Source organism: Leiobunum rupestre, chromosome 6, assembly GCF_980474605.1.
Source record: "Leiobunum rupestre chromosome 6, qqLeiRupe1.1.hap1, whole genome shotgun sequence".
Lineage (NCBI taxonomy): Eukaryota > Metazoa > Arthropoda > Arachnida > Opiliones > Sclerosomatidae > Leiobunum > Leiobunum rupestre.
The window spans coordinates 39,913,049-39,936,171 of NC_143389.1; the positions used below are offsets into that span (position 1 = coordinate 39,913,049).

At 35.2% G+C, this 23,123-nt stretch overlaps 1 protein-coding gene across 15 annotated transcripts in view; it reads right to left on the reverse strand.

The window, feature by feature from the left end:
- Nucleotides 1-11,104: 11,104 nt before the first annotated feature.
- LOC149940922 (uncharacterized) overlaps nt 11,105-23,123 on the reverse strand; it is a 29,684-nt gene continuing 17,665 nt past the window's right edge. For 2 of the 15 annotated variants that reach the window (XR_016481133.1, XR_016481139.1), the window contains 10 exons: nt 15,798-15,887; nt 15,692-15,728; nt 15,293-15,430; nt 14,717-14,853; nt 14,490-14,660; nt 13,866-13,952; nt 13,373-13,796; nt 13,121-13,290; nt 12,725-13,023; nt 11,105-12,630 (listed from right to left, as the gene is read on the reverse strand). Coding sequence is in view for 8 of the 15 variants with exons in the window: in XM_090177316.1 (XP_090033442.1) it covers nt 14,848-14,893; nt 15,293-15,430; nt 15,692-15,728; nt 15,798-15,887 (311 nt within the window). In the remaining 7 variants the exon portion in view is untranslated. The other 13 variants (XR_016481135.1, XR_016481134.1, XR_016481137.1 and 10 more) reach the window with 13 other exon arrangements.

Below are 23,123 nucleotides of genomic sequence, written 5' to 3' on the forward strand. Positions count from 1 at the left end.
CGTATGTTTTTTTTAAAATGGTTCTCAAGGTATATGATCGAAGCTGGTTGCGGATATCTTAGCAAGGAGCACGACCAATTTTGCGACTTATTAATCGAAATAAATAAGCGGAATACGCATCGGTACGTAACCGCGGAAGATTTAACGTTGAACACTGACAGATTACAAACCATTATAACTTCTAAAGCGAAGGGGCACGAAAAATTACTAGAAATGCTATTGGCCAATATATCGAAAAATGAAACCTTGTTCGAGCGCTTACCAGAAATGGTTGATCAAATGAACCGGTACATTTCATCGAGCCAAGAACTTAGTCGTAATGGAAGAAAACAGTTCATCTCGTTATATTCCGCTCACGATTTGGTGGTTTTATTCGGAAATATATTTATAAATAAAGTGTTTTACGCGGACTACAAACCATTTGCTAGCGCTGGAATGTTTATGTTTAATGAAGCGTCTTTGGATTTATTTGTTAACGATTTAGAATCTTTGTAATTTACCGTATATAAAATAAATTAGTAAAAACAAATTGAAATAAAATTATTGGTTTATTTGTCTACTGATAGACGAATGGAATTTGAATCTCAACATGGATCGATAACCCAATACACAGTGAACGAACCAATGGATGATGAAACTAACTGTGTACTATCGTATATGTTTAATTTTTTTTTACCATGGTTAATAACTAATTTAATAATAAAAAATTTCCAACGACAGATACTTCATGGTACTACTTTTATTTTTAAAATTTACGCGAGCTTTCGGGCCTTAGCCCCTTTTCAAGCGTCTTGTCAATGCAAAATTATTTGTATAAACATATGTAACATAATTACTCATAAGTATGCCTCTGTATAACATTTCAATTGAAAAAAAATCAATGAGACCTAGTTTCACGCGGAACATACATTAAGCGAACCCAAAAATGTAAAAATGCTTATAATCCTTGCGCTATTGAAAAGGTTACCAAGGAAACAAAATCTCGTCATCGCGAGACACGAGCTAAACTTGACATGGGCAAAGCCAGAAACGCGCGAGAAATTCTCACTAAATTCCGTTTCCAATCAGTAAAGTTGATGACGCGTATTTCGTCACGGAATTGTAAGTGACGTAATTTACGTCATATCCCGCGAACAAGGTTTCATTAACGAAAATACTTTTATGGCCTACTTAATACTTATGAGTGATTATGTTACATATGGTATAAATGATATATTATTTTGTCTTGACAAGACGCTTGAAAAGGGGCTAAGGCCCGAAAGCTTGCGTAAATTTTTAAATGTTTTAAAAATAAAAGTAGTACCATGAAGTATCTGTCGTTGGAAACACGCGGTCTAGTTTTCTGTCGTATACAGTATAAGTTGGCTGCAGGGGCGGCTTAACCCTTTCGGCGCCTTTAGGCACAAAATAATTTTCCGCCCCTGGGCATTGTCTAATACCCTTTACAGAGGAGGCTTATAAAACTGAGTTTGGTAAACCGAAGTTTACTTTTTATAACTCATTTCCGTACAGAAAAATAAACCTTGGTTTAATAAACGGAGTCTAAACCCGGGTTAACAAGCCTCGTCTGAAGAAGGTATAACGGATTGGTCAGCTAAGTAGGAGCAACCCACGTACTTCGACCGTGGTTTATTTTCTATTCGTAAAATATTTTTCAACAACTTTCACTTATTTACTTCTGATATTTGTGAAGTTCTAAAAATGTAGATTTATTAGTCGGGATTGTTTTCTATGTATGTGTAATATTATTCAACCGCCTACAGCTATTCTTTGGGAAAAAGAGAAGAGCGTGAGCGCGAAATCAGCCGCCCTTAGAGAGGAGAGCGAAATTTAAAACAATAGACGCTAAAAGAAATTATTCACTCCAAAATAAAAACCGTCAAAAGGAAGGGTTTTTAAATTAAAAACGCGTGAATCTCGATGATATCGCCCATTTTTTCGTCGCACGTGCAATTATTTATTCTGATAATAAAATAGAATCACGTGGGCTTAGCAATATTTATCCGCATTTGTCTTAGCCAATAAGATTATCCCTTCCGAGCAAGCACGCGCCAATTTACACAATGAACCGATGAAGATTTTCAAATCAATTTCTTTTAAGATCTATTGATTCCCGCCTTTCATCACGAATCACATCACGTGGTGCTTTTTCTGAATGTGAATTTCCCAGAAATTATCGGTCTCTGAGAGAGGGCGCTTCTCATTACGAGCAGACTGCGAGCTCTAGCTCTTCCTCTTAAAAGAGCACGAGCGGGGGCTCCCTCTCTTGTACTAAAAGAGAAGAGCGCGAGCGCGGGCTCGAACTACTCATTGTGAAAGAGAAGAGCGCGAGCTCGGAAATTTAGTTTTTGCCCATCTCTGCGCCTACGTGATTCGTCCCCCGCGTGTTAGAATTCTCTGGCTTCATTTTAAAATGCCGGCTCGGGGAAGGAGAGGAAATTCCGTCCTGGAGGAAGTGTAAGTCGAATTTGGTCTATTTTGTTTTTTACAGTTCTTAAAAATTATGAAAATCTTTAGCCCCGAGGAAGGTCCGCCGCGACGGGTAGCGGGGGTAGGGCGAGGGAGGCCTATCCCCGACCCGAACGAGATTGTAAGGTCGATACCTGCTCCGTAAGCCCTTTTTTTCCCTAAAAAAATAAAACGCGGTTATTTTTTAAAAAATATCTTTTATCGTTAGCCAATTCAACAATCGGGGTGTCTTTCGCCGTCGAGGTGTAAGTAGAAATTTATCTAATTGGAGAAATAAAAAGTAATAATAATAATATTTCTTTAGACTACCTTCTCGTTACCAAGTAGAGCGGGGATCGGCGTCCGATATATGCTAGCCACGTCCGAGGGCCCGCTAATAATAATTATGTTTATATACCTTATTATTATAAGGTCCTAAGTATGTCTTACTGTTAATCCTGCCTCTCAAGTAATTTTTTAAAAATCTATTTTTTTTTTCAGATAAAACATTTTAAAATTCGACTAGTCATTCATTTTTTCATATATATTTTTTGATACAAAGAGGGTTGGAAAGGGTAAAAAAAGTAGCTCCTTAATTTCGGTTCTATATTTCAGAACTATTAGCCTTAAATTTATGTATCCACGCCGTCGATAAACATTTGACTGAAATTGAAAAGGAAAGGCCCTGTATCGAAGTACTAAAGCTTCACGTTCAGCGAGTCGCCGGATACCCTGACAGCGAAAATTTTTAAGAAATCCATTTCGGTCATAGAGATTCTGATATATTCGAAGACGTTATGCGTAAATTCGGTTGTTATCCAAATACATTTAATATAATAACCAATTACACTAATCTGAATGAAAGACGAAACCTGCCATCTTCTCTTCAATCGTATAACCTGTTCTTCCTTGGCTTTACGCATTTACCTAGTCTGGTGTATTATCAAAATTAAAAAATGAAAAAAAAATATAAGTCTTGTTATTCCGCTTATCTAATATTAGGCAATTGAACACGCGCCGTGAAACGCCTCTTATTAATACAAATAAAAGTGCGAGGGGTAAAAAAGGGGGCGGCCCCGTGGAGCTTCAACAGTCGGCTGGTTGAATGGCCATTGTAAGTATCCATAAACGAGGGGTGGTAAGCGGGGCTACGTAAAACGCCAAAGGGGAAAAAAAGCTAGGTTACGTATCTATAAAAACGACGGGTCTATAAAAATGGCTCTATAATGTTTTGGATCTATAAATTCGACCAATTATGGATAAGTTCGGCCAATATGGATAAGGATATTATGGAGACTTATCCATAATTTCAATTATCTATAAAATAGATCTATAATCGTCTTATCCTTGCCCAGGTCCCATTCTCTTGTCACAACTTTCCTAGGAAAGTCTGCGGAACATGCCGGATCGTGTCTGATTTCTACCTCCATCACCTCCCCCACCACACAATTCCAACCCACTTCCATCCCTGGATCATCACCGTGGGAAAAGCTGGCGGATGTTTAACTCTATTAATTAATAATAGGACTGTTTATAGAACTGGCGGATGTTGGGCTTGGTTTATGAAACTTTTCCATTTCAGACCCAACACCTCGGAAAATAAATTCATATTTCTTAAATAAGAGCGCGTCTGATATTTCGATATAAATGCCATATAAAAACATTTAAGGACCTAAATAATAATCACATAATTTGTTATAACAGTTTTCCAGTATATTATTGAATTAAACATTTATTATTTAATTAGCAGGGCCTGTTAATCAATTAAAAAAAAACTAAGTTACTTTTTTTTTAATATCACCCATTTTGAGTCTTAGCCGTGCCAAGGTTTACGAAAAAACCCAATACGTCATAGTATATGAAACATAATTACTCATAAGTACAGGGCCGTGCTTAGAGGTCTCGCGGCCCCGGGCGAAATGGGCGAAACTGACCAGTTGTGAGTGTAGCGGCCCTCCGGTATATAGATCCCTATGGTATCTACGAATCAGTTAAAAGGTGGACTACGTTAGATTTTAACCTTTTTATTCATCCTGGTAATTTTGGGAGTCGCACTATTGGCTAGTAACATATTTATTTACGCCATTGGAAAACCTCTAAATTGAAAAGGCATTTTTCGTGTCGGAATTTTAGTCGGCCCAATGTAGCTTTATAGAAATTTATAAACTCGCTCGATTTGTGTGGATGAAGTTAAATAATAAGTAGTTTAGAAAAATAAAAGGTTGAGGAAAAATGACAAGTAAGTGATCGCTTTCCGAAAATGGAACAAGTCGTCGAAGTGGGATATTCCACCAGCTTTATTAAAACCCATATCAAGCCTAGAAGAGTTAGGCCTAGGCTCAAAAGAATCTGCAAAGACTCCAACCTAGTAGATGCGTCAGAAAAGCTCAATCTGAATTTCAACTATTTTTTCCTATAAACCTGCTTCTTTTATTTGACAATGCAAATTTATTTTAGAACGTGAGTCTCCGAGAACTTCATTATTTTGCAAATTAATTACATTAACTTTTAACTCTATACATGGTGTTTCAAAAGGTTATGCAAAAATTTGAAGGAGTTGTTGGGGGGGGGGGGGGGTGTGAGTTGAGAAATATGCCTGTTCTTTTGGGGACTGATATAACAAGATATTGATTTGATTTAATTTTAATTTAGAAAATAAATAAAAAGGTTTAACCATCCATTTTTTGTCTTTATTACAAATATTAGGTATATCGTTTACATTGAGCATATCTACAAGTTAAGACATTTTACACTTTCTATGGGATTTTAACATACACTTCTTAAGTATGGGGTGTATAACCAGAAGTAATAAATAAGTGTGAGCCTAGTGGGTCATGGAGATTATCGAAGCCGTGTTGCTCGTTTCCCACCTAAGTTACGCTCCAATATAGCTGTTTCGAGTAAAATTAAACATTTATTATTTAATCAATAAAAAAAACGAAGTTACTTTTTTTTAAATATTACCCATTACGTCATAGTAATTACAGAATTTGTGATACTAGAGTAAATTTTGCTTTAAAAAGGTGTCGACGTAAAATTACATTTTTGTAATTTTTTTTAAAGGTCCTAACCTTTCCTTGACCTAAAAAAATCGGCGCATGACAAGTCGGCGCGGTAGAACGATACATTTATTAATTAAGCGGAAACTATACAATCATGGAAATAATAGACCTCGCTTTATTACTTATTGTTGGGCTTATAATATTAATTTTGATTGTTTTGAAAAAGGTCCCAAATATAAAGACTCCCGTACCAGATATTAAATTTCCAGGCTCACAAAGCGAAATAATTAAACAAGATTGCAATCTGGCGATGGTATACAGCGTAGAAGACACGCAATGCGACATGATTTGTAAAAATACGAGTCCTTTTATACCTCACAATGGCGCGTGTGTAAATCTATTGGCTTTCAACCGAGAAACGGAAGAGCAACATTTAAACAAGAATTACTTTATACAAAAAAACTATTGAAGGATGAATAAAAATAAATTATCGAATTAGTCCGAGATTTTTTCATTGCAATTTTTATAATTTTGTTCAAATTTTAACAATTATTTTTAAATTATAGTCTCAAAGCTGTAGAAAAATTTTGCACGGTTGCTCTTCCTATTTCTGAAGTAACAAATTCGATTATGAAAATGTCCAGCCTTCTTAATGCTTCCCTTCTCTCCTCGTCCATCAGTTCTTGAAAATCCCTCCGCCGGATGAAAAACGCCGTTAACGAAGTTTGAATACTAGTTAACGAAGATAAATAAAATAAAAATGTAATTATAGATATATAATAATAATAATCATACTTTATTCAAAACCAATGTTAATCAAACAGTGTTAGGTTTTTTTTATATAGAACACAAAAACATTATTAGAAATAATACATACGCAAAACCATCGGCATTTAGTTCGTTATATCCATCCGGAGGAGGGATGTACAGACCCTCCGCGTTTTGGGATGGACTAAAATACGAAAGTAAAATTTATAGGAAAGTACATTATATATATATATATATATATATATATGTACATAATGTACATACACAGGAAACATATGAGTGGCAATTATATCTTCCACAGTTCCCAGTACTACCCCTGTGTCGTACCAGGGAGTAATAACTGGGGGGGAGAGAAGGGACCTCAATGACATCATAATTCTAAACAAATATATATTGATAAATTAAAAATCTTATTATAAATCATATCCGAAATAATAAAGGTGGTATATTTACGCAAAACCATCGACATTTAAAAAATTTGAGGGCATTTCCTCTATCAGAGCGCTAATTGTTGGCCACTCCGGTTCGTCGACGGTATCCCTAATCATTGAATTGAAGAATTAGAAATTTACGGAAAATATCCATTATAATTTATCCATTATTTATAAAACATAAATAAACTTACGACTCGGTGGAGGATACCTCGTCTAGGTCGTCGCTAGCGACGCTAGAAACCGACGGGGCACTTAGATATTCGCTTGTTAGGGGCACCTTTCCTAAGACCATTTTCAATTAATTTAAAATCAAGAGTCATCCGTAAAACCCTTTTATTCGCGTTGAGCGGTCATGGAGAGTTCTGGCCATAGTTAAGACACCCATTGGCCCTTTGATTTCGGGGACTTTATTTTACCCAATCAGAATCAGGTTGGAGATGCCAGTCAAAATTGTCCTCCCCCACGAGCATCTCCACTTTTCCCCCTCCCTCCTATTTAATGTGCACGCGTGCACTTACAAGGAGACGACCCGAGGTGATAATCACCAATTTTGTTTAAAGTTGGGGTATAGTTAGACCTAGATGTAAGATGAAAACAGCTAAAGGGAAAAGTTACGATGGCCTTCCGTTTTGCCATGGCAATCAAAAATGTTTTTGACAACTTAAAATGAAAATAGTTCAATGGAAAATAACATGGTTAAATGACCATTCTACGGGTCCCCCTCTCCCCCACCCCCTAATGCAGTTTTCAAAACCTCTCGCTCTCTCTATGCGCTTTATGAAGGGTTCTGTAAACGGAGCGCTGCTGCCAGCTATTTGGAAACCGACGTATCTTTTCTCAACTATTATCCTCCCACTCCCAGCATAAGTGCGCCACAAGCTCTATTTCTTCACTAACGGTTTGTTTCAGACGTAGAGCTATTTGCGCGACGGCCACCATAAGCCAGAAACCATTAGTTAAAAAATAATAATAATAATATTAATAATAATAATAATAATAACTTGCAAGGTGACTGGGGAAATGAAACGAAAATTTATAGAGAAAATAGAAAATTTTAACTTGAATTATAAGAAAATATTTAGGATACAGAATGCGTAAAAAAAGGAAGAAAATATAAAAAAAAGGCCAAATAAAGAACCAGTAAAAAAAAAAAGGTGGAAAACGTTAGATTTTAACCTTTTTATTAATCCTAGTAATTTTGGGAGTCACACTATTGGGCTACTAAACGTATGTATTTAAACTATAAGAAACATTTCTTTTACTCCTGAAGTAGAAAAACATATGTATATTCCGTTTATAGAGACGTCGTAAAGCCCATATTCCGAGGGGCTAACCACTCTTAGAACGTCTGTACACCGGATTACACTTACGAGTTAGATTACCACTGCCAAAGATTACGCGTAATCCCATTAGTACAGTCAAAGGTACGGCTCTGTACACCGATTACGCGGAGTGATCAGCCCCTCGCCATATTCTTGCCCATTTTATAGCCAAATAATAAATAAAACAAAAATAGAATAGAAAATCTCGGAATGAGAAAACCAAAAACCCAAAAGTTAAAATTGCGATTATAAAAAGAGTCCCCCCCCCCTCCCTCCCTCCCTCCCTCCTTCTCTTAAGTCCTTACAGACGCAACTTTTAAAGAAAAGAAATACATTTTTTTATGACCACTTCAAGAAAATTAAAAATAATTAGGGAATTATTTTGAATTGAATATGATATGTTTATTTCACTTTTAATACAATTATATTTACAAATATATTTAGGTTTTCATTAAAATACAATTTTTAAGAAAACGAACTAAAGTAATTACGTAATAACATTAACCCAATTATAATAATAACCGCTCACTACGCCTTGGCGGTCAGGGAAGAACTGAACCAGCGATTTCCACGCGGATGGATAAGGAGAGGAGGTTCAGCCTAACGGCCTCCGAGATCACCCGACCTAACTCCGCTGGACCTTTTAGATTCTGACATTGATTTGGTGGCAAGGATCTAAGCCGCTACCGAACAGATTCGGAAGACACCGGGAGTATTTCAACACGCGATTCACTCCTTCGACGCGGTCGTCTTGGTATTAGAGTTGAAGGAAGATAATTCAAACATTTATTGTAAAACTTGTACAAAATACACATTTTCATACTTTGTTCTTACGAGTTTAATAAAAACATTGCACATTTATCATTTAAATATTTCAAATAACTCTAATGATGAGAAGGATAATGAGGTCAACAAGTGTTTTAATTAATAATCATCTAAGCTAATACCCAAGTTACCACTACAGGCGTAAGTCATCTAGCGACTTATAGGGCCTTTTAACCAGTGGCTGAGTTAAATTGCGTAGGAGGTTGGCGGCCAGCCCTTCATGCCACGCGAGCCAACAGTTAGCCAACCATACACTTACTATTACCGCTAACCTCAACAAGTTTTTATGGGGAGGGGAAACCGAAGATCTCTGGGGAAAACCCCTTTTAACCAGTGGGGGAGAGAACTTGCAAACTCTACGTAGATGGAGTGGTTCCGGATTTTTCACCCAATGCCACTAGCTGGGATTAAACCCGGCTCCACCCCATTCAGGCAAATGGAAAATTTTAAAACAATGAAACCTTCAACTTCTTAAACTTAAGAGTTTCCATGACAATAGGAACGAATTGAGTGATTTTTTTTAATCGTGACAATGAGTTTGGCAATAAAGAAGTCATTAATATTGCTTTGCTCCTTCAACATTAAGTTTCATATTAAAATACTTCTATAAAATGAACGGGTTTTAAATATTAGATAATTAAAAAGAGACAATTTCAATATAACCCTACAACATGGGATCTTTGAGTGGGTACTCGGACTCTGACAGTACCCGAGTCCTTCACCAAGGCCTAAATATTACTCGAAATGGACTCGAAACATAAATAAATCCCGACGAGTCCATTATTTATCTCGCTCACAAATTGGCAAAATTAACTGGAAATTCCATTCACTCTGCTCTGACCGACAGATTATTTTTTTAATTTAATCACGTACGTAATTATATAATTCTATAAAATGGAACGGGGTTCGTACAAAATTTCCGGGATTAAATTACCTGACATATCCAGGTCTTCCCCCTGACCAAATTGGCAAATTTTTGTAGAATAAATTAACGGTTTGAGGTGTGAAGATCTTGAAAACTATTTTCTTTCAAAAAAAATTATTTGCCTGATTTTCTTTGGGGGGTCATTTTAAATTTCCGTACTTTTTTGGGGGGGGGGGGGGGGACCTTCTTCAAATGCCTTGGACTTTTCCCTGTCATTTTGGAATGATTTCCAAATTCCCCGACCTTTCGGAAACCTTTTAAAATTCCCTGACCTTTTGGAAACATTTTCGAATTTCCTGACTTTGGCAGGTTTTCCAGGTCGTGTGCGAACCCTGTGCCTGTATTGAGTTTGGCAATAACGAACTCATTAATAGCGTTGTCCATTTGATTGCTCGAGATGTACGGTAAAGTTTGCTTTGGTCTTTCAACATTAAGTTTCATATTAAAATGAAATGGTAAACAATAATATATAATTAAAAAAAAAAGAGACACTTTCAAAATAACCCTACAACATTGGATCTTTGAGTGGGTACTCGGACTCTGACAGTACCCGAGTCCTTCACCAAGGCCTAAATATTACTCGAAATGGACTCGAAACAGAAATAAATCCCGACGAGTCCATTATTAACTCGCTCACAAATTGGCAAAATTAACTGGAAATTCCATTCACTCTGCTCTGACCGACAGATTATTTTTTTAATTTAATCACGTACGTAATTTAGGAAGTATATAATTCTATAAAATGGAACGGGGTTCGTACATAATTTCCGGGATTAAATTACCTGACATATCCAGGTCTCCCCCCCCCCCTGACCAAATTGGCAAATTGTTGTAGAATAAATTAACGGTTTGAGGTGCGAAAATCTTGAAAACTATTTTCTATCAAAAAAAATTATTTGCCTGATTTTTTTTTGGGGGGGGGGGGGGAGGGTCATTTTAAATTTCCGTACTTTTTGGGGGGGGGGGCATCTTCAAATGCCTTGGACTTTTCCCTGTCATTTTGGAATGATTTCCAAATTCCCTGACCTTTTGGAAACATTTTCAAATTTGGTGACTTTGGCAGGTTTTCCAGGTCGTGTACGAACCCTGTATCTGCCTGTATTGAGTTTGGCAATAACGAACTCATTAATAGCGTTTTCCATTTGATTGCTCGAGATGTACGGTAAAGTTTGCTTTGGTCTTTCAACATTAAGTTTCATATTAAAATAAAATGGTTAAAAATAATATATAATTAAAAAAAAAGAGACACTTTCAAAATAACCCCATATAAACCGTACATGGAATCTCCGAATGGGTTCAAGAATCATTTGTAACAATTTTTTATAATTAAAATAAATTTTGAGTGTTCAAAAGTTCAAACCAAAGTAAAATTGGTATTAATTAAATAAATAAATAATAGCTTTATTAGGATCACCACCTCAGTTTCTCACTGATTTACAGTTGGGTCCTCTACTTTAAAGTGAATATAACCTGCAAAGAAATCTTTATGGAAGACCCCTTAAATTTTTCAAATTACCCTGTACAGTGGCGCCAAACATTTAAAAAGGCCAAGTTAAGAGCGGCCGGAGCTGCAAAAGTTGCTGTTCCACACCAAATACCCGAGGTTAAATTCCCCTTTAAGTTAATAATAAAATAAGTAACTGTCTTTTGGCATTTCGGCTGAGAATCCTAGGCCTAGGCTTAGCGGGAGCAAATGTCCACACTTTCCCTTTTTTTTTTAAATTTCAAATTGGGTGTCACTTGCTATTAACTGTAGTTATGCCTACACTTTTTTTTCATAGGTGTGCGTTTAGTTCCCAGGGAGTTACTGAACACTTCAAAATCATTCAATCTATCGAATATGAGATAGGAAATCCCATAAGTTATAAAAAAAAATTAGATTCAATTTTGCCTAATATTACAAATGGTACTATTTTTTTGAGAGCGTACTATAGTTTAATTGTAAACATATTTCTAAGAATCAACTTCGATACTAAACCTAAGCGTACATTACAAAAACTCATTCCTACTGAATTTTTTTTGTGAAATACTGATAACTTTTTTAAATTATATTATACCGATAATTATATTTGAAACTGTGGTTAACATATTTATCGAAAATGGTTTGGAGACACAAGAGGCTGAAGATGCAAAATATCGACTTATTCGAAGTTCAATTCACCACACAAATCACCACACGCCGACATATTTTTTAATTTTCATTCTTCTTGCTCCAAAATCCTTCGAGATATTATTATTTGGGAAATAATGCATGATAAGACTTTGATATCGGAAGAACTTATCTATTTTATGGCGGCAGCGTTGGCATTTCCAGGTACGAATGTGTCGAATGAATCGTTGCGCGCGAAAAAGAGTTTGATCGAGGAGTTCTTTCGAGTCTTCCGCCGAAGGAGACGTCGAACGCTTGGGAAAATTGCTGCAAAAAGCCGGTGATGACGAAACCCGATTTTGGCTCCTTAACAATGTGGACCGTAATAGGGACCATTATTCAGCTCTAGATTTCGCGGTAGTTAACGATAGAGTAACTTCGCTGATATTTCTTTTAGAAAGTGAATCGCTGGTAAATCTACAAGTCAAACACAGGCACTTGCCTCCACTATTGACAGCCATACGAGCCGGCAATTTTGAGTGCTTACACGCGGCCATACACATTGCAACAATCGAAGGAACATCCCACGCAGTCCAGACACTTCTTGACCCCGGTGCTAATTTCAAGTCTCAGATACTCCGACAATCCATTTCGAATAATCACTAATTAATCACTGCCAACGAAACTACCGACATCTTTGACGAATGGTGTCCACACTCGAGCCATTAAATAAGTTTTAAAGAATGCAGCAAGAGAAAGCGGGAAAGTACCACCAGCAAGTTATCGAGAGAGAGAGCCCAAGATGTTCTAAAAGCTACTAAAGAACCGGCAAATACCAGAATAAAAAAAAACAGTTATTAGAAATTTCCTCCGAAGTATTATTATTTTAACACTATACTATGGCTAATTACCATAATCGAAGACGCTCCTGGGAGAAGACGAATTGGTTGCAATGGGGTGAAAATCATTCTTAAGTCCGCTTGTGGTGGTGTTTACCATTGAGGATAAAATTGAACGTCGTTGAAAGGTGGTGCGACGTACCGATTCTGGATCAAGAGCTAGTATTTATTTGCCAGTATCCGATGACAGCGTCAAGCTTTGAAAACATTATGGCATCTTCTAGTTGTCCAAGAGTTTAGTCGACTGCTGGCAACTGGAATAGTTCTCTCTATCTCTCTTGATGTATTTGTTTAGCTCAATCAAGTCAGTTCTGTAGAAGAAAACAATTGGGGTTTTTTTTAATAAAAAAAAAGTCTTATTTTTCATTCGACTACATTTTACTTATTCCCAAATATGTGGATATGCACCTAAGGTATCATTGGTCTGGGGGAGATGGCAAGGAAGCTCGAAAGTGTGAGGTTTTCCCGCAAATAAGGGTAGCAGATCGTCGCACGTTCATAGATGTTGATCGCAGACTAAGAGAAAGCGGGCAAGTAATTGAGAGAGAGAGAGAGAGCCCAAGACGTTCCAGAAGTTACTAAAGAACAGGTACAAACAGATCAAAAAACAGTTATTAGAATTTTCATTTACATTGTTATTTTAACACTATAGCTAATTACCATTATATAGAAGGTGCTCCTTGGTTGCAATGGTGTGTAAATCATTCTTTAGTCTGCTTAAGAATAAAATTTAAATAACTACAGAGTAATGTTTAAGCTTTGAACCAAAACATTATGTAAGGGGATTGGGATTTTATTTTGGTATTCTGGGGGGGGGGGGGGGGGTGAGAATAAGCAGTTTGGGCACAATTAAACGTGACAACTTGAAAAGGTTGAACTGTGGACGAGGTGAACCAGTTGCGTGGTCAGCCAGATCTGTCATTTTTTTTAAACCCCTGCAATTTGTTTCTCTGGGGTCTTTTTACCACCATATTTTAAATACCCATCTTCAATGTAATTAATTTCGTCCGGGGCTTCCCAATAACAAATGTTTTTTCCTGAGTATTGAACATCATCTATATTGCCCTTCTAGGTTAAGCCTTGCCTAAAAAAAAAAAATTACTACCGCCATTATGATTACTGGAAGAAGAATAATTAATTAATAATTTATTACATTTGAGATTAGAAACATTGAAGAAAATTTACTTCAAACGTTATTCAAATCCTCTTATTTACAGCTTTGGAATTTCTTTATGAGATTCTGAAAAAAATGAAGCGAATGAATATCCATACATCAACCCACATTTGCATACGTACAAATATATTCAAGGTATTTCATCGGCCACTGATATAAAAAAAACAATTCATGCATAGGTATTCACATTTACACAAATATCCAAAATAATTTCTCAGGGTTCGCACGAAATTTTTGGATTTAAATCCCTGACTTATCCAGGTTATCCCTGACTCCTTTTTAGCAATATCCCTGATTTCATGGGTAAAAGTACAAAGTGGAACAATTTTTTTTTAATATCATTAACTTAATTATATTTTACAACAAACATGCTGAGAGCATCTCTCTCCTCTCTGGGGAAAAAGTGCCAGACATGACGCCCCAAAAGAGAAGATACCCAATGATATGATGTTATTTAAATTCCTGACTCCCCCCCCCCACCCCTAATTTTAAAAATCCCTGACTTATCCACTCATACATAAACATATTCATAAACGCATACACGCATCCAATCACACTTACGTACGTGCATGCATTAATATATTCGAATTAAGAACTACTTACTCTCTACTCTGGTCAAATTCTTTGTCTCTTTCGGTTTTATTCCCATTCCCCTTCTTGCTGAATGTTAAGCCATCGAATGATATAAAAATGTCATTTCTGGTTTACTACTCTCCATTATACTGCGGAAACAGTAAAACCTTCACCACAGAAACGGCTTTTTCGTCAGAACACCTTAAAAATAATTAAATATATGTAAAACCAATTTGCAAATTTCTACATAAACTCACCTAGTGGTATAGAAACTCGCATTTCAATCATTTAAACGAATCTGATCTATCAAATGCTTATAACCGGTGTTATGATGGATAACGCCCCTTAAGAAATGAAGGTATCTCCAAAACTGCCTACGTTAGTTTTCTCAAACCTTGTTTTCAAGGAAGAAAAAGCTACTGGAAATTAAGAAACTGGCAAAACAATGATGAAAAAAAATTATTTGTCAATTATATAATTAAATAATTTAATTACAAGAACCAACGTGATTAAATTTTAAAAAAATGTGTCAGTCAGATATTTGACTGGAGCAGTGTGAATAGAATTGCCAGTCAAATGGCCAATTTGCGAGCGTACTTAAAAAAATTAAAATGAAATGCAAGTCTTTAAGGGAATGGTAATATGATTGTACCTCTAGCATGATTTTTTTCAATTTAATTAATACCAATTTTACTGTGGTTTGAACTTTTGAACACTCAAATTTATTTTAACTATAAAAAAAATTATTACAAATGATTCTTGAACCATATATTATTGTTAACTAATTTATTATAATATGAAACTTAATGTTGAAAGAACAAAGTACACTTTACCGTGCCTCTCCGTACAATATTAATGAGTTCGCTATTGCCAAACTCAATACAGCTAGGGTTCGCACACGACCTGGAAAACATGCCGAAGTCAGGAAATTCGAAAATGTTTCCAAAAGGTCGGGGAATTTTAAAAGGTTTCTGAAAAGTCAGGGAATTTTAAAAGGTTTCCGAAAGGTCGGGGAATTTGGAAATCATTCCAAAATGACAGGGAAAAGTCCAAGTCATTTTAAAATGGTCCCCAAAAGTAAGGTAATTTAAAATGACCCCCCAAAAAAAATTAGGCAAATAAATTTTTGAAAGAAACTATTTTTCACACCTCAAAACCATTCATTTATTCTACAAAAACGGTCACTATTTCTTTTTTTTAGGGAATCATTAAATATAATACTCTAAGCATACCTTCTGCTTTCCTTTGCAATATTCAGGTATTCCGAGGCTATAATACATAAAAATTAATTCGTTTCCTTAAAAATGCAGCATTTCAAACCTATTTAACCTATAGTACCTTTCATATTTTTCCCGTTATCAGACACCTTGGACGTCATATTAAGTTTTACCGGATACTTCGTTGTTTTATTTTCAGTGCTATTTCTCACTGAAATATAGAAAAATAAAGAACTTTATAAAGATTTATAAGAGTAAAATATCAACTATTTTAATCTCATCGGACTTTTGAGTTAAAATATAGAGTATTATAGGAAATTTCGTGAAATTATAGGAGAAAAAAAAAGGAGAGGAGTTGGCTCTTTAAAAAAATACGGTATAACGATAGGTCCTGATATTTAAAATTAAAGTTTGGTGGTAAATATAGATATATAGAGTTGTTGTAATTCATTATGAATGGAAACAAGAGGCGTAGAAACGCGAAAAACCCCAAAACAGCTATTGTGGAATCAATTTCTGACCCACTTAAACGGAAAAGTAGACCCGAAGATGACCCCACGACCAAATACGTGGACATATTTTCTATCGTAAACGATAAAGGCCAAGACGGCGATGGCCTGGGGAATATTGATTACATCGAGCCTAATTTAAATGGAAAAAACATATCGCCACCGATCGATGTATTAAAATTGGCAGGGGGTACGCTTATAAAACCACAAATTCGAAATAAAGATTTGAACGCTAAATTTGGCGATAACGGCGATGTCCCCAAGCAAATATCGTATAACATACGAGCGTATCTGGACGTGTTATTCGGGTCTTTAATGATAGAAGCTTCCAATTCGAAAAACAGCGTTAGAGCGATCCCTAATGTTGTTTCTAATATTTTAAAATATAATAACATTTATTTTAAAAAGGTTAGTATGTCGAACACATGGATGGAGTTACCAGAACCATTGTGGTACGAACACGATATAGCTAATAGCTGGTTACATATATATCTTAACGAGGCAATGTTCGACAGTTTCTGTTTAAAAAATTTCGAACGACCGGTGGTTATCGCATCGGGAACTGTCCCTATAGAAAATTATAACCCATTCGAACAACATCCGAATATACCACCTATAGATTCGGCCATGATAAATTGCGGTATAATTTGTGACCACGTCGCCCAACATATTATATCGGACGTATTGAGCGACGAAGTTAAACCGGAGGCAGCAGACATACACGAAAAATATACCGAAATTGGAACGACTCTACATTCAATGTTTAACATAACAATCATACAATCGGCGCTTAAGAAAAACGAGTGTTCAAATTATTGTACCATACTAAACAGTGGCAATGGCCAAGGTGGTGGACAAAGCACGTTCAATAACCGATCCCATTCGATAGATCATACTATCGATTTGACAAATTACTCCGTCGCAAACCAAAATAGTACAATGCAATATGGTTTATTAAATTAGTAAAGTTCCCAATTTCATTATATTATACTTGGATGAATCACTAAAAAAATTAACTAGTAGTCGATTTCAAGCTTCGTATATTTTAACTAATTCAACTTCTGTATCAAGTTTACCATATAGCGATAACGAATAATGAAGATTGTCACTGTGTATTATAATTTCAACTGTGATAAAGTGACAAGTTAACTAGAATTAACTTGAGCGTTCCTATTCAAAATTTGAAATATTTGATTACAAAATTAATAAAATACTTTATAAAATATTAAAAGGTTTCGTTATTTAAACAAAAAACACCTAAAAAAACGTTATTTACACTATAAATGAATAGGTTAAAAATAAAATCAATTTAAATAAAAAAAAACATGATTTAAATCGAAAAAATAGATTTATTTGGTTTTTTGAAAAAAAATCAAAAAATTTGGCAACCCTGAGTCTGTTTGACACATTGGTACTATGTCGTTTCTGGTTGAGATGGATATTCAGAGAGGGCAACGTTACTTTCACTAGCATTGCCTTCCAAGTCTGTTACTGATGTCGGAATGTCAACTGTTTTTGACGCGGTGTCCGTCAAATATTGATCGAAATAAGTTGTGTTTACTGCCTGGAATTCTGGTACTGATTCGCTGATTGAAATATTTCTTCACCTTCTGGTTGGTAATCATTCGCGACGGACAACGCGTGTGTTCCAGAATATTGGTCAGCGGGGATGAAATTTCAAAATCAATAAAATTAATCTAGGTCCTACAATAAGCCTCCGAAATTTAAGCTTCACCTTTTTTTTTTCTTAAATACCTCGTAAAATCGAGATACTACAGAATTAAAACGACTTAAAACTGTCTAACGAACTAATAATAAAGACAGACCGAAATAAAATTAAAATGAGAATAAATACGGACCCACGATGTAACTAATTATAAAGACCGGCCGAACTAAAATAAAAATGAGAAATAAAAAACGGGACCCACGATGTAACGTCTTTCCCGCCAGCTAAATCGTCCTAGGAAATATTGGATGAAATTTCAAAATCAATAAAATTAATCTGGGTCCTACAATAAGCCTCCGAAATTTAAGCTTCACCTTTTTTTTTTCTTAAATACCTCGTAAAATCGAGATACTACAGAATTAAAACGACTTAAAACTGTCTAACGAACTAATAATAAAGACAGACCGAAATAAAATTAAAATGAGAATAAATACGGACCCACGATGTAACTAATTATAAAGACCGGCCGAACTAAAATAAAAATGAGAAATAAAAAACGGGACCCACGATGTAACGTCTTTCCCGCCAGCTAAATCGTCCTAGGAAATATTGGATGAAATTTCAAAATCAATAAAATTAATCTGGGTCCTACAATAAGCCTCCGAAATTTAAGCTTCACCTTTTTTTTTTCTTAAATACCTCGTAAAATCGAGATACTACAGAATTAAAACGACTTAAAACTGTCTAACGAACTAATAATAAAGACAGACCGAAATAAAATTAAAATGAGAATAAATACGGACCCACGATGTAACTAATTATAAAGACCGGCCGAACTAAAATAAAAATGAGAAATAAAAAACGGGACCCACGATGTAACGTCTTTCCCGCCAGCTAAATCGTCCTAGGAAATATTGGATGAAATTTCAAAATCAATAAAATTAATCTGGGTCCTACAATAAGCCTCCGAAATTTAAGCTTCACCTTTTTTTTTTCTTAAATACCTCGTAAAATCGAACGAAAGTCGTTTCAACTATCCTTATAAATCCGAGAGGTTGCAAATTTGCAAATTCGAAAATATTTCTAAGTCTCGTTGGAAAGAAATTTCCAAAAGCCGAATATTCGACTATGTCCGGAACGAAAGTCGTTTAAACTATCCTTATAAATCCGAGAGGTTGCAAATTTGCAAATTCGAAAATATTTCTAAGTCTCGTTGGAAAGAAATTTCAAAAAGCCGAATATTCGACTATGTCCGGAACGAAAGTCGTTTAAACTATCCTTATAAATCCGAGAGGTTGCAAATTTGCAAATTCGAAAATATTTCTAAGTCTCGTTGGAAAGAAATTTCAAAAAGCCGAATATTCGACTATGTCCGGAACGAAAGTCGTTTAAACTATCCTTATAAATCCGAGAGGTTACAAATTTGCAAATTCGAAAATATTTCTAAGTCTCGTTGGAAAGAAATTTCAAAAAGCCGAATATTCGACTAATTCCGGAACGAAAGTCGTTTAAACTATCCTTATAAATCCGAGAGGTTGCAAATTTGCAAATTCGAAAATATTTCTAAGTCTCGTTGGAAAGAAATTTCATAAAGCCGAATATTCGACTATGTCCGGAACGAAAGTCGTTTAAACTATCCTTATAAATCCGAGAGGTTGCAAATTTGCAAATTCGAAAATATTTCTAAGTCTCGTTGGAAAGAAATTTCAAAAAGCCGAATATTCGACTATGTCCGGAACGAAAGTCGTTTAAACTATCCTTATAAATCCGAGAGGTTGCAAATTTGCAAATTCGAAAATATTTCTAAGTCTCGTTGGAAAGAAATTTCAAAAAGCCGAATATTCGACTAATTCCGGAACGAAAGTCGTTTAAACTATCCTTATAAATCCGAGAGGTTACAAATTTGCAAATTCGAAAATATTTCTAAGTCTCGTTGGAAAGAAATTTCAAAAAGCCGAATATTCGACTAATTCCGGAACGAAAGTCGTTTAAACTATCCTTATAAATCCGAGAGGTTGCAAATTTGCAAATTCGAAAATATTTCTAAGTCTCGTTGGAAAGAAATTTCATAAAGCCGAATATTCGACTATGTCCGGAACGAAAGTCGTTTAAACTATCCTTATAAATCCGAGAGGTTGCAAATTTGCAAATTCGAAAATATTTCTAAGTCTCGTTGGAAAGAAATTTCATAAAGCCGAATATTCGACTATGTCCGGAACGAAAGTCGTTTAAACTATCCTTATAAATCCGAGAGGTTGCAAATTTGCAAATTCGAAAATATTTCTAAGTCTCGTTGGAAAGAAATTTCAAAAAGCCGAATATTCGACTATGTCCGGAACGAAAGTCGTTTAAACTATCCTTATAAATCTGAGAGGTTACAAATTTGCAAATTCGAAAATATTTCTAAGTCTCGTTGGAAAGAAATTTCAAAAAGCCGAATATTCGACTAATTCCGGAACGAAAGTCGTTTAAACTATCCTTATAAATCCGAGAGGTTGCAAATTTGCAAATTCGAAAATATTTCTAAGTCTCGTTGGAAAGAAATTTCAAAAAGCCGAATATTCGACTATGTCCGGAACGAAAGTCGTTTAAACTATCCTTATAAATCCGAGAGGTTGCAAATTTGCAAATTCGAAAATATTTCTAAGTCTCGTTGGAAAGAAATTTCAAAAAGCCGAATATTCGACTATGTCCGGAACGAAAGTCGTTTAAACTATCCTTATAAATCCGAGAGGTTACAAATTTGCAAATTCGAAAATATTTCTAAGTCTCGTTGGAAAGAAATTTCAAAAAGCCGAATATTCGACTAATTCCGGAACGAAAGTCGTTTAAACTATCCTTATAAATCCGAGAGGTTGCAAATTTGCAAATTCGAAAATATTTCTAAGTCTCGTTGGAAAGAAATTTCAAAAAGCCGAATATTCGACTATGTCCGGAACGAAAGTCGTTTAAACTATCCTTATAAATCCGAGAGGTTGCAAATTTGCAAATTCGAAAATATTTCTAAGTCTCGTTGGAAAGAAATTTCAAAAAGCCGAATATTCGACTAATTCCGGAACGAAAGTCGTTTAAACTATCCTTATAAATCCGAGAGGTTACAAATTTGCAAATTCGAAAATATTTCTAAGTCTCGTTGGAAAGAAATTTCAAAAAGCCGAATATTCGACTAATTCCGGAACGAAAGTCGTTTAAACTATCCTTATAAATCCGAGAGGTTGCAAATTTGCAAATTCGAAAATATTTCTAAGTCTCGTTGGAAAGAAATTTCATAAAGCCGAATATTCGACTATGTCCGGAACGAAAGTCGTTTAAACTATCCTTATAAATCCGAGAGGTTACAAATTTGCAAATTCGAAAATATTTCTAAGTCTCGTTGGAAAGAAATTTCATAAAGCCGAATATTCGACTATGTCCGGAACGAAAGTCGTTTAAACTATCCTTATAAATCCGAGAGGTTACAAATTTGCAAATTCGAAAATATTTCTAAGTCTCGTTGGAAAGAAATTTCATAAAGCCGAATATTCGACTATGTCCGGAACGAAAGTCGTTTAAACTATCCTTATAAATCCGAGAGGTTGCAAATTTGCAAATTCGAAAATATTTCTAAGTCTCGTTGGAAAGAAATTTCAAAAAGCCGAATATTCGACTAATTCCGGAACGAAAGTCGTTTAAACTATCCTTATAAATCCGAGAGGTTGCAAATTTGCAAATTCGAAAATATTTCTAAGTCTCGTTGGAAAGAAATTTCAAAAAGCCGAATATTCGACTATGTCCGGAACGAAAGTCGTTTAAACTATCCTTATAAATCCGAGAGGTTGCAAATTTGCAAATTCGAAAATATTTCTAAGTCTCGTTGGAAAGAAATTTCAAAAAGCCGAATATTCGACTATGTCCGGAACGAAAGTCGTTTAAACTATCCTTATAAATCCGAGAGGTTACAAATTTGCAAATTCGAAAATATTTCTAAGTCTCGTTGGAAAGAAATTTCAAAAAGCCGAATATTCGACTAATTCCGGAACGAAAGTCGTTTAAACTATCCTTATAAATCCGAGAGGTTGCAAATTTGCAAATTCGAAAATATTTCTAAGTCTCGTTGGAAAGAAATTTCAAAAAGCCGAATATTCGACTATGTCCGGAACGAAAGTCGTTTAAACTATCCTTATAAATCCGAGAGGTTGCAAATTTGCAAATTCGAAAATATTTCTAAGTCTCGTTGGAAAGAAATTTCAAAAAGCCGAATATTCGACTAATTCCGGAACGAAAGTCGTTTAAACTATCCTTATAAATCCGAGAGGTTACAAATTTGCAAATTCGAAAATATTTCTAAGTCTCGTTGGAAAGAAATTTCAAAAAGCCGAATATTCGACTAATTCCGGAACGAAAGTCGTTTAAACTATCCTTATAAATCCGAGAGGTTGCAAATTTGCAAATTCGAAAATATTTCTAAGTCTCGTTGGAAAGAAATTTCATAAAGCCGAATATTCGACTATGTCCGGAACGAAAGTCGTTTAAACTATCCTTATAAATCCGAGAGGTTACAAATTTGCAAATTCGAAAATATTTCTAAGTCTCGTTGGAAAGAAATTTCATAAAGCCGAATATTCGACTATGTCCGGAACGAAAGTCGTTTAAACTATCCTTATAAATCCGAGAGGTTACAAATTTGCAAATTCGAAAATATTTCTAAGTCTCGTTGGAAAGAAATTTCATAAAGCCGAATATTCGACTATGTCCGGAACGAAAGTCGTTTAAACTATCCTTATAAATCCGAGAGGTTACAAATTTGCAAATTCGAAAATATTTCTAAGTCTCGTTGGAAAGAAATTTCAAAAAGCCGAATATTCGACTAATTCCGGAACGAAAGTCGTTTAAACTATCCTTATAAATCCGAGAGGTTACAAATTTGCAAATTCGAAAATATTTCTAAGTCTCGTTGGAAAGAAATTTCAAAAAGCCGAATATTCGACTAATTCCGGAACGAAAGTCGTTTAAACTATCCTTATAAATCCGAGAGGTTGCAAATTTGCAAATTCGAAAATATTTCTAAGTCTCGTTGGAAAGAAATTTCAAAAAGCCGAATATTCGACTATGTCCGGAACGAAAGTCGTTTAAACTATCCTTATAAATCCGAGAGGTTGCAAATTTGCAAATTCGAAAATATTTCTAAGTCTCGTTGGAAAGAAATTTCAAAAAGCCGAATATTCGACTATGTCCGGAACGAAAGTCGTTTAAACTATCCTTATAAATCCGAGAGGTTGCAAATTTGCAAATT